The 12830-nt window shown below is 37.2% G+C and overlaps 1 protein-coding gene across 3 annotated transcripts in view; it reads left to right on the forward strand.

Annotated features, from left to right (window-relative positions):
• Nucleotides 1-12830, forward strand: part of LOC126373375 (neuroglobin-like) — a 141213-nt gene that overhangs the window by 77877 nt on the left and 50506 nt on the right. For all 3 annotated transcript variants that reach the window (XM_050019532.1, XM_050019531.1, XM_050019530.1), the window contains exon 2: nucleotides 3469-4195. In XM_050019532.1, coding sequence (XP_049875489.1) covers nucleotides 4002-4195 — 194 coding nt within the window. In that variant the 5' untranslated portion in view covers nucleotides 3469-4001. The remainder of the gene's footprint in view (nucleotides 1-3468; nucleotides 4196-12830) is intronic.

Consider the following 12830-nt stretch of genomic DNA (forward strand, 5'->3'; position numbering starts at 1 on the left):
AAGACAGCTACTATACTAGTGTACTGGTATAATTCGTTTGTATCATGTCGCCCAAACTGTCCCACTCGCACATGACAGTAATTAAAGCACATAATAACGGGTTCTTACCGCCACATAATAATAATAACCGCGTAAACTTAAAACATGACAGTAACTCGTATGATGCGGTCACACGTGCGTAGTAGCTGCACCACAATAACTGACTCGGTCAGCTCGCATGTTAGCTCGCACTGTGTAACCTAGGCTTATGTTATGTTATAAAGTTATAATCTTCCTCAATGTTCTTTTTTCAAATTTAACTACCATCTAAGACCATTAATTTAAAAAATTACAACGGGATGTCACAAAGTCGAAGTCTATGGTAACTTCTTTTATTCAAAAGCTATTACTTAATAATTAACAACATAATGATCATTGAGACACAGCGTGAATTCACAATGCCAGTGTTATGCCATTATACAGTCTATAGTCTCAAGTTGGAGCTTTCTTTACGAGTTCAATGGGAAATATTCATAGAATTTGAATAAGGCTGTTTCAGGAATTTCGACAAACTTTTAATAACAATGCCGTGTTGTTTCCGATGTTTTCAGTATTGAAAAAAGGAACTTTTGCCGACTAAAAAAAATAGAGGAAACAGGAAGTGTATTAATGTTTTATAAAGAAATGAACGTAGGAAAGTGAGTAGAACGGAACGTAATATTGATAGGAAAGTTAGAGAAAATATTTATTTTTTTAGGGGGGATTTAATTGTTTATCATGGTATGAATTTAAAATAATACATCAATGGAACGAAAGGAGGTTTCCTTTCAAAAATAAAATATTTTCTATTTATGGATTCTGTTGTTTGGTAAGGACAGTGTTAAATTAAAGGACGAAAAAGCATTTTGTAAAAAAAGGAGAAATAAATAAAGAAGTGAAAGTGAAGAACAACATCCCTTTTAATTCTACATCCCACATAAATTTCAAGCCAACCATTGCCCAATGGCTCAAATTAGCTTCAAAACGTTTTTCGATTCTCCTCCGCACCACCCAAATCCCCTGGTAGTTGCGGCCTCCGAATACATCCCGCTTAGGCACGGTACTGAAAATGACGTAATATACGATCCCGACGACCCGATTACTCTAGCTAACCAGCTCGCGACACTAAACATTTCAGGACACCGATACCGACCCCGCCGGCGTGGTCGACGATTTCCCTCAATCAGCGCTTATCGCTATCGACCCACTAGGGTCGATTAATTTTTCAAATATTTTTTCTCTCACACGACGCCCTGAGCCGAGGTTCGCGCCCAGCTGGCCACCCTCAGGCCTGTTGTCTTAAACGTTGTACCGGGTGAGAGCCTTCAGCGCTCCCCATTTGTCCGGCCAAGTTGTTAATGCCATCTGCGGAAAAACTACAATAAGTCACGTCAAAAAAAGGTGAGCCGCAAACAGAAACTTTATACATCAATACAAACATTCATTCTTAGGTATAAATATAACCAACCCGGCTAACCCTACCCGGATATGAGGAAAATCAATCTATTCTCCGCCACCCTTACATTTTATATCCACAAGAAATTATTTCTGAATACAATAACTTCCCTGAGGATTTGTTAAGATAAGCCTTTACCAATCTTTCGTGACAAGCTACATAGCAGGGATTTTATAGAACTTCCAGTTACCAGAGCTAACGGATATCCGAAACAAAAAACTGACAGTTACCGTATTCGAAGCACATGTTATGGACTATTTCGGATATGAGCAGAGTTTAAATAAGACATACATACTTAAACACCCATATTCCCAGTACTCTTACCGAGTAGTTTTACCAGTTGAACTACTGGGAAGTTCCTTCCCAATAGACTTACTGAATAGTAAGACTTCGCTTTACCCATTAGTTTTAAGCACCGGGGTAAGCAGAGACTATGGAATTCCATTTGCCTCGAATCTCACACTCTTTTCTTCCTCCACATTCATCAATCAAACATGAACATGTTACGATATGACTGGTTATTATGGTTTATTGCACCCACAATCTTTAATTGCTTCTTCTGTTCCTCAAATTATGGTTGCGTCAAAAAAAAACGCTTTAGAAAAGGGCGCCATTTTCCTTGTATCAAATAAACCTCCTTTACCTCGTTTTTTTTTTACAAGAATGAATATTGATAATTAAAGCACATAATAACGGGTTCTTACCGCGTTTAAATGGGGATATGAGACTCCCGATATTTCGACACTGTTGCAAGTGCCATGATCACGGGATGACTGATGAGATTGGAGTGGATATTCCCATTTAAACGCGGTAAGAACCCGTTATTATGTGCTTTAATTATGATAATAACCGCGTAAACTTAAAACAATGTATGAATATTGGTGTCATATTGTTTTTCTTTTGGTTATTATTTTTATCTTTAAAGCGCCATCTATAGTGTTTTTGAGGAACATAGCCTGGAAAGTCCTTCATTTCTTAAAAATCTAATATCCGTAACCGAAAGTGTCTAGACGGATATTCCAAGTAAATTCCTAACCGTATCCGAAACCGGACAAATATGATTCCTATAGGTATTTGTATTCAGATCCTAAATATCATATCCATAACATCCCTGCTATACGAATGAATATCCTCGCAGATTATATTTTTGATACATATTTATAAAATCAGTCATGCGTTGATAAATTCACTGTCGTAATCTTTCCTGGAGTAACATCGTAAATCTTCCGAAATCTTGTAGAGTAATTCTGAAGTCAACTAAATAAGATGCTCTTTATTCAAGTTGCTATTCTCAACTATAAATAATTATAATGTTATCTACGGATAAGAGCTTGGATCTTAAATTAATAATTGTATAGAAATTCAGCATAATGAAAGTTCGTCAAGATATATCTTTTACTCGTAATTATATGACTGCAATAACGCCGTCCATTTGTACTGTTGCAGGTTTTGTTTGTTTTGTGTGTGTGCATTAAAGTATATTTGAATTTTATTTGATTTCCCGTGGAGTCTTTTTAATATTCGTAGCCAAAAACAGAATAAAGATCGAATTTATCTGTTGTAACAGCCACCGTGGTCTAGTGGTTAGACCGTTAGGCTCACGATCTGGAGGTCCGGGTTCGATTCCCGTTGGTCCTTTGTTTGGTAAGGACTTTTCAGGCTTGAATCACCTGATTGTCCGAAAAAGTAAGATGATTACGTGCTTCGGAGGGCAAGTTAAACCGTTGGTCCTGGCTATTAGCCGTAAAAACACCTCCACCAACCCGCATTGGAGCAGCGTGGTAGTGTATGCTCCATACTCTCTCCAGTTGATTGAGGGGAGGCCTGTGCCCAGCAGTGGGACGTATATAGGCTGTTTATGTTATTATATTATGTTCGTCAGTATAACTCAGAAAAAAATACACATCACAAATGATTACACCTGATAAGCGTCCCTTTATCACGAGACAGTTTACTCAACACATTTTATTCAACATTCCTTTTTCATTTCGCAGGTAGCTTCGTAAACGCCAGATAAGATTACACACAGAAGATGTGACAAGGACAACAGAATTATTGCCGTCTTAAGGAAAAACAATAAAAACAAATATGAAAATGTCAAGTGAAAGAAATACAGTGAGGTAACAGGACCATAATATAAATATAGAAGTGTTCATCTAGTCAGTGACGTCATAGATTAGATTATAATGTTCTTGATAAAGTGTCATAAGTGTTATAGTAGGCATACAGTCTTGTAACAGTGAAATAATCAGTGTCACCGGAGATACGGTACAAACAAAAATATAAAACGAATTCTTAATTTAAAAGTAAAGCTTAGTCGAAAAATTAAATATTTGTGTGTAAAATTCTATAATTCCAAAAACGAATTCTAAATTCGATAAAAATAAGCGTCAATCAGAACAACGTTTCAAAAAAAGAACAACATGTCTGGCCTGTGAAAAACAGTGATTTAAACAAATTAAGAAGATAGATAATGTGCAGTGAAACAGTGTGACGAAGTGATGTCAATTTAGAAGTGTTTTCCAAAATGGGTTGCCAGTTGGGTAAACTGGCGGCGTCGGAGCGCCGAGGGGTGAATGCGGCGCCCGATCTGGCCGATGGGCCTCCACCGGCGACGGACCCGCGCCTGCCGCTCACCGCGAAGCAAAAGTACTCCATGCTCGCCTCATGGAAGGGCATCTCCAGGGCCATGGAAAAGACTGGCATATGTATGTTTATAAAGTGAGTATTGCATGGATTTGTTATTTAATTTGATATGGTTCTATAAATACAGCGAATCAGCAGACCTCATGATGACATTATAATAATGCAACCCCTTTGACACCAACCTAGGCATTTAAATAGAACGTTATATTCTTAACATAGTTACACAATAGCCAAGAAAAACAAATTATAACTAAATATAACTAATGGAAAATGAAAAAGTCAATACAAAACAAAACCAAGAAGAAACGACATAAAGGTAGGTAATAACATCAATGTTTCATTCACCTATCTAAAAACCAATAAGAACCTAACAAAAGAAAATACTTACCTAATTCCAACAATTTTCTTCTCTGAGTCTGCGTTTTATCCACTGAGCTAACCTAAAAACCTTTAACCTTTGGCTTTAAAGAGAATAGTTATTTTCCAGGAAAGAGAAAAATACCCGATAAAAGTTTAGAGTAAAGTCGACCATAATTCACCCTACTAAAAGTTTCCACTTTTAACAATCATATCGTGAGATAAAAATATTGATAGGGTTGTGGTAAATATGACCATTTTGATTAAAAAACGTTATAGATGAAGTTGATAATTACTAGAGATGCGCCGAATAGTGATTTAATCAAATATTATTCGGTTTAACAAACGAAGAATTCGGCTGAATTATTCGGTTACTTTTATGTCTATGATAAATAATCAAAGAGAGGATGGTATTTCTGAAACCATCTGAGGAAGTAACCAAAATAACTAGTTTTCGGACTAATAGTCGATATGTCTAAAAATAAATTCTTATAACAAACATGAGGTTTATAAAAATCTTATTCAGGTCAATTAAAAACTTTAATCTACATACTTCTACAATTGTTAATTTCTTTAAAAATCATTTTTTTTCTATTCGCGCATAATAAAATTATACCAAATATTTGCGTCATATAAGGTTTTTACTGAATATGCCGAATACTAAACACAATATAAGTATTCGGCGCATCTAGTTATAATGTGAACATTATACTTTAGTAGAAGTTATGCTCCCACGGGGTAAGGATTTAAATTTCCATTCTAAACATTTCCATTTTAATGATGAAAGCTTAATTATATCCAAATAGTTCTCAACATAATTATTATTCCCTCTACTATAATGAAGGTTTTAGATAAAATAATATTTTTAATATAAAATTACGTTCTTTCTGATTACTTCTTTTTAAAATAAAATAGGGTTGAATGTCCACAATCTCACGTGATGGTAGTGACGATGTGGTCTAAGATGGATCACGCTTACCTAGCAAATGCCTATTCACTCTAGCCTTGAAGACTCTCAAACTATAACGAGTTGCAAAAACAAATGACGGCAGGCAGTTCCAATCCTTCGCTGTTCACTTCAAAAAGAAAGAGGCGAAACGTTTAGTGCGGATTGGTGGAATATCCACAACATAAAAATGGAATAGAGTGGGTGGAATTAACTCGTGAAGTTTCTGCGGACACTCGCCGAAGTTATTCTATAAAAGGCCTACAGACGACATACCCTTGGTTTGTCGTCTAGACTTATCGCTCTGCCTGCCTCATTAAGGATTAAGGACTATGTTTACGTGTGTATGTTTCCATAACTACAGTAACAGCCTTCACGCGTCCCGTCCCGTCAGTGCTTCTTATCTTCTAAAAGGCACTAAAACTACTAGACTGGAAACTTAGACACTAACAAAATGCTAAAAGTACTAAAACGCCCTGAAACTGCTGGAACTTGAGCCATAAAAGTACAATCGAAAAAAGTTAAGAAAAGAACTATTCAACTTATATAAAGCACAACACATTAGTTAGTTTTCATTGAACCCCGGTACCGACCCCGCCAGCGTGATCGCCAATTTCTCTCATTCAGCGCTTATCCCTATCGACCCATTAGTGTCGATTAATTCTTTCAAATATTTTTCCTCTCAGACGACGCCCTGAGCCAAGGTTCGCGCCCAACTGGGCACCCTCAGGCCTGTTGTCTTAAACGTTGTACCGGATGAGAGCCTTCAGCGCTCCCCATTTGTCCGGCCAAGTAGTTAATGCCGTCTGTGGCAGATCTACAATAAGTCACGTCAAACAAAATATTACGACTAGGCAAGGCTATATAATTGTTGTTTGGATCGTCTGAATATCGAATGAAAAGACTCCTTCAAAGTTCATTCAAAATAATAAATTCTCGAAGTAAAATCTGTCTATATCTCTTAAAAGACCGAGCAATTTGTTTCTGTCAGATGTCTTTTTTGACATGTTATTGATGATTCACCCGAAATATTGCCATGTAAACAGTCTGAGGTTAGTCCTATTCGCTTTCAATTTTAGTTTTGTTACCTAGAAACTATTTCTCTTGTCTTGACAAGGGTTGCGGTCATATTTCTTTTGAGAAGATTAACCTATTTTTTCTAACACATAATTCTAGCTTAGCAAAAATTATTTTTACCTTCTGTCCCATATCTGTGTCTCCAAATGTTCTTTCTTATATCAGGGGAATTAAAATGGCCAAATCGAAGCTATTCATCTAAAAAAAGCAATATTGCTATTTGACATTAGAGCATATAAAAGTAAGTGCGCAATGCAAACAAATGTCAAATAGCAATATTGCTTTCTTAGATGAATTGCTTCGATGTGGTCATTTTAATCCCCCTGTGGTTGTTGTAATCCTTCTGTGAGTGTTGTGTCTGTGTCGCTGTTTTCTTTTCTGTCGTCTGTTTATTTTGTCCCTTTACCTTTACTTTGTTAAAGCCAAGTTGAAAGGTACAAACGAAGCGAGACCGAAAGTTTGCCTCGATTTACAGATTAAGTTGTTGAGTCCTCTACTAATGCTTTTGAGAGGGTGGTAAACAGGTGGAACGTTTTTATATATCTTTAATTTAAGTTAAAATATTTATGTACTTAGGCACATTATTATAGGTACGGTCAGGGGCGAAAATCTCTGCTAGAATCTCATCTAGGATCTCCGTTATCTATGTTACCTCCATAAACATAACAGCAGTGAAAGTAAAACAAACTTAAATAAACAAATCAACAGACTCTTATACTATTTATTTAAAAAGGTCATGGTAACTCAAACATAATATCATATAACCGCTGTTTTCTTTTGTAAATTGCAACAATCATTTATTCGTAATAAACATTACAGTCAAAACAAAAATACACATTATATAAAATAGACATTGGCCCCGATTCCTGCAGACACCGCCTAATTTTGTTTTAAGTTATATCCGTCATTTTCATATCCGTCGAAAAGGAAAGGGACGGATGATTAATTTTATGAAGAATGAATGAATGAATGAATAACCCGGGCGAATCAAAAGGTACGTCGCTGGTATGCAATCCGTTTGACGTGCTGTCTACTTAACTGTGTCGGGTTATTGACGGATGTAAAATTTTTAGACGGTTGGTTTAGATTTGTGCTTAAAATTGACGTGTGTTCCATAAATTTTATGCTTGTCGATTACCCGTCCCTTTCCTTTTCGGCGGATAAGAAAATGACAGATATAACTTAAAATAAAATTAGATGGTATTTACAGGAATTAGCACCAATAACAATCTATTTAGTCAAATTTATGTAAATTGTATTGTATAATGAGGAACTTTACACGGTACGTTCCTCAAAAGCAATATAGATGGCGCTGTACAGTTTTTCCTTCGTTTAACCTTCTAATTTCATAGATAACAGACATATGCATATTTTATATTTGGTTATAGGTAAATAAAAATACCCTTTTTATTACACCCAGACACAATAACATCTTCCACCCGTTATTATTCTAATCAAAATAAAGAGATTCAACATATTTCTATTACATAATGCGATCCAAATATAACGTAGCCTGTAGGCTCTGCACGGTAACAGCGCCGCGCGCGGCGCGAATTATATCGAGGCCTTCGACCAATAGCCGTTTGACGTCCATCTACGTAGATAGCATTCGTATCGTTTATTGGTAGAAGCGCGAAATATAATTCGCGCCGCGCGGCGCGGTTGTCCTGCAGACCCGGCTGGAAAGTGTTCCCAAGATACAGACTCCGCCTAGTTGAGGAAGCTCTATTCATTCGTAAAACTTATAATGTATCCTACCTCGCTACCGTAGTCGGGTTTTAGTTTTAAAACATTTATTTTTATTTCTAATAATCGGGAGCCGTGGTAGCCCAGTTGGTATAACGCTTGCCTCTGACTTTGAGGACGCAGGTTCGAATCCAGCACAGGCCTAAACCAATGATTGTCGAATTGGTTTTCGAATTCACGTTTGGATCATAAATTGATTATCATATGCTCGGCGGTGAAGGGAAACATCGTGAGGAAACCCACAATGAGAATACATTTTCGGAGGTATTAACTTAACCTGTATTGGTCTGGTTATCCATTCGCGGGTAAAAACTGGACCTGTCAAATTTTCGGGTTAGGTAAGCGGACAAACAAACAAAAACTACTAGTAATCTTACAATTTTACTTTTATTAATTTGTAAATTAAACAATTACCTATTATTTAATTTTATTAAATAATGAATCTTAATAAAATAATAATAATAATGAAAAATAAATAAATGAAATAAATGAAAAATAATAAAACTTAAAAAAAATAATGAATAATTTATTAAATACATCGTTAAATCCACCACAGGCTGCGTCAAAAAAAATATTATATAATATGTATTTGTAAATATAATTATTTTTCAAAATTGAATTAGTAATTATGTAATTTTAATTTTATTGTATTTTAATTTTATTTTTGGTTTTAATTTTGATTTTAATTTAATTTATTTTTTTTAAGTGGGTAATAAATTAATGTAATATGGACCATCATGTCTGAAATAAATGATTTTTGATTTGAATAATCTAGCGCTCATCTCTCAACCACTTAATTATCCCTTGAATATTAACGAACCCCACCTAAGGTAACTTGATAAGGCGAGGTACAGATACTAACAACGTTTCAAGCCGCAACCGTGGCGTGGGCGGGCCATTTAGCTTGGATATGACCTTTGCTGCTTCAAAGTGTAACAGGGTAATCTAGTTTGAGCAATCCGATAAGTCTAAGGGCCCTGCGTGGTCACGATCCGGAGATCCTGTGTTCGATTCCCGGTCGAGACATATCACAAAAATTACTTTATGGTCCCTAGTTTGGTTAAGACATTACAGGCTGATCACCTGATTGATCCGAAAGTAAGATGATCCGTGCTTCGAAAGGCGCGTTTAGCCGTTTGCCCCGGTTATTACTAACTGATGTAAGTAAGTAGTCGTTACATAAGCCATGTCAGGGGCCTTTGGCGGCTCAATAGTAATCCTGACAGGGTTGATGAGGTTGGTACTCCACCTCACAATCCACACGATAGTAGACAGGTATAACTTAATAAAGTTCCCTGTAAATTCTCTACTTACTCAGGTAGCGAAATCGATTGAATCTTTCTGACGTAACTTAATCAAATATCGCTCACCTAGCAAAGGGATCCCGAGCCATCCCTTACAGGTGCCTGTAGAGTGTAGTGATGGGAATGAAGAAGTACCTATTACTAGATATAACCGGATTATAACTGGATACCTACACACATGCGCCGCACGCCTCGCAACCTACACATTCGTGGCGAAGCATGTGCTACGCGCGTATAAAGCGTAGTAAGGCTTGCGACGTACAGCGTGCGCTGCTTTTTTTGACGTGACTTATTGTAGATTTGACTTATTGGAGAGCGGCGTGCGCTGCATGTGCCTCGCTATCTTTGTATCCACCTCACTGATTGTCGGAGAACTAAGATTTTGTGGATTTTAAAAATATTAACGACACACCACTGCACTTTTTACCCAACTGCAGAGAAGCAAAAATGAGGGTTGTGTGTTTGACCGTTAAGTATGTACGTGTGTATGCACGTCTGTTACCACCTTACTTCTGAATCACTTGTCAGAATTTAACAAATGAGGTGTCATTAGAAGCGTCTTATTTTCCACTGGTTACAGGTTATGTGACGTCACGCTATATTCAATGTGGCGACCTCTAGAGGATATAAACTAAGGACGAATTTTCGGTATCAAATGAAAGCGCTTAACTTGCACATTACCAAGTATGCACATAATACTTATATTATTAGGTTTTACTTGCGTCTTCTATTGATGACATAACTGCTCAGACATGTTCCGAATAGATTTTATCTTCAAATCTTGCATAAATACGTAATGGAAACACATTATCTTATAAATAAGATATATTTAAGTTTGAAAACTTAAACCCGATGGAGTTAACAGTTTTTTAACACGCGATAAATAACAGTCGAGATGCCAAAGTATTTCATATAGTATTAGAACAGTGACAAAATAATAATACCAACTACTGACTTGTAAAAACGTGTTACAAACAGCCCTACCTGCTAAGAAATAGCAATATTTCTAAGTAATTCCTTTTTACTTCCTCAGATTCAGCGTTTTTCGAATACTCATGTTGTCGCCCACGGCAAATGGCAACACTGGGGACGTATCAAATCATTATTTTAAAAAGAAGAAAACGGAAAACAGTGGTGCCATCTGCCGTAAGTGACAGGTATCTCGGTAGGCGCGAATACGAGGTTTTATTAGTGGCAGTTATGGCCGGCAGCGGCCTATTTGCTCTTCGACCGCCCAGGAGTCAACTACATCTTGCACTAGGTTTTGGGTAAAAATAAACTGAAATATTAATGTAAGTGTTGATTTTGTTATAATGTTATTTAAAATTGGTATTGTAATAAATATGTCGGAGTTAGTTATGAATTAAGAAGAGAAATTGATCACATCGGAAAATAAAATGAAGTGGCAACACTTCCGTCATGAAGTTGCAACGCTCCGACGGCAGGTGGCGTACGAGCAGAGCAGGGTGAAGTCGGGGAGTCACTACAGAGTCGTCGTGTCGAGCGGACGTGTACTGCCGTTCTAGTCGGGCAGTCTACCGCGAACCTTCGTCGTGAACGGACGTGTCGAATAATTGCGATCGGAACGTGGAGTGCTATAGTCGCTCACCTATAACTTGTAGGGACGTCAAGAAAGTGTGATCGGAAAAGAGCACCTAGCAAGTACGTTCACATGTCCCGAGGATTCGGTCCGAATATAGGAACCATGGCTGGTGGAGGGTCCCTTCGCGCTAACGTCCTTATGCGCGCTAGATAACGAGAGACTGTGTAACCGTTACGAATACCGTGACGTTGCCGTGAGTGTGTACCTTATGCTGTGACTTTATTTAATCGTGATACAAAAACTATGTGGAAGTAAATAAAATGATTGTGATACTGATGACGGCCATTATTGTCTTCAAACGCCCACCCTTCTGATACACCACACCATGCTTCTACGACATCAGAAGCGGGATTAGTGGACTCGGATGAAGACAACGTGATGTGACGTTCACAACAAGACAATGCAAGTTTCGATTATCACAATCAGAAGAAGATTATGATGATTATCACATTCGTGTGACCAAGTGATGAAGATGTAGTAGTGTCATGCCTGAATTTGGAGATGGACCTGAATTTGAAGTGACCTGGACCTTGTTAACGATCGTCATCACTACATGCCGTAAGATATGATGGAGTGAACATCACAATATTTCCATACTGTGTGCAGTCGTGTTTGAAAATTATGGTACCTCAACTTGAAAACTGTTATTACGGTGAGTCGTTTTTATACTGGAACCTTATTGTTATTGACTTCATTGCTATGTGAATTTTCGTTTCTAATAATGAGGAAATTGATTTAAAATTAACTTGGAAATTATTATTTCCCTTTGTTTAAAAAGAAAATTGACGAGACATATTGTGTCAATCCGTGTCAATCATACCGCGTTTTCCAATCTGTTTTAATCATCCTCAAATCTTTGTATTTTGGTCTAAAAATATTTCGAATTGGTGTAGATACGCTTAACCTGCGTGGTTAAAGTTGTATTTTCTCACTCCAAGCAGGAGGAGGTTAGTCATGACATGATAATTAAGTCTCGTTAAATAACGTGTTTTGTAATATACCGTCGCTCATCGAATCTTTTTAAACCGACTGAAAGAAAGTCATGTGAATACAATAACACAGTGAATTCTTTTGTTTCATGTCATAACTTGACACGTGGTTCGGCAACTGGTGTATTGCAAGCGGCTATGCAAGTGGCGCGGGCTGAGCTGTAGTCGTGTATAGTGACGACATCGTGGCAGCGCGTTGTATATCAGCCGGACTTGCTGCGCTGGTGCTGTTGAAGACCTAAACCATGTCACAAGACCAGTGGTTGATCTTTTATTGGAAATGCTTATGAGTCCTGGTGAGTCGTATCTGTTTTACCCGATTTGAAAGATGGAATATTTTAATAGGATACAAACGAATATAGTGCAGAAAGTTGTCTTTTGTTAAATTTAGTTAAATTGGGAATCGTAATGAAGTGAAGTAAACATTGCGAAGTAAAATGATTTGGATTATGATTAAATGAAATAGGCTTAGAAAATGCCCGAAACAGAGTAAATCATTAGTGAGAAAATTGGAGCAAAATATTCTAAATGATGACCATACCGAATCGGTAATTGTGTAAGTGCCGTAATATTTCCTCGAGGTGTTGGTCGTTACATTGTGACTTTATGACTTGTGTGTGAGAGAACCAGGGTGCTCTGTCGTTTTGTGGTCGTGGACCAAGGTGGCCATCCCGGGAGGGGATGTTGT

Source organism: Pectinophora gossypiella, chromosome 15 (genome assembly GCF_024362695.1).
Source record: "Pectinophora gossypiella chromosome 15, ilPecGoss1.1, whole genome shotgun sequence".
In the NCBI taxonomy this organism is placed as follows: Eukaryota; Metazoa; Arthropoda; class Insecta; order Lepidoptera; family Gelechiidae; genus Pectinophora; species Pectinophora gossypiella.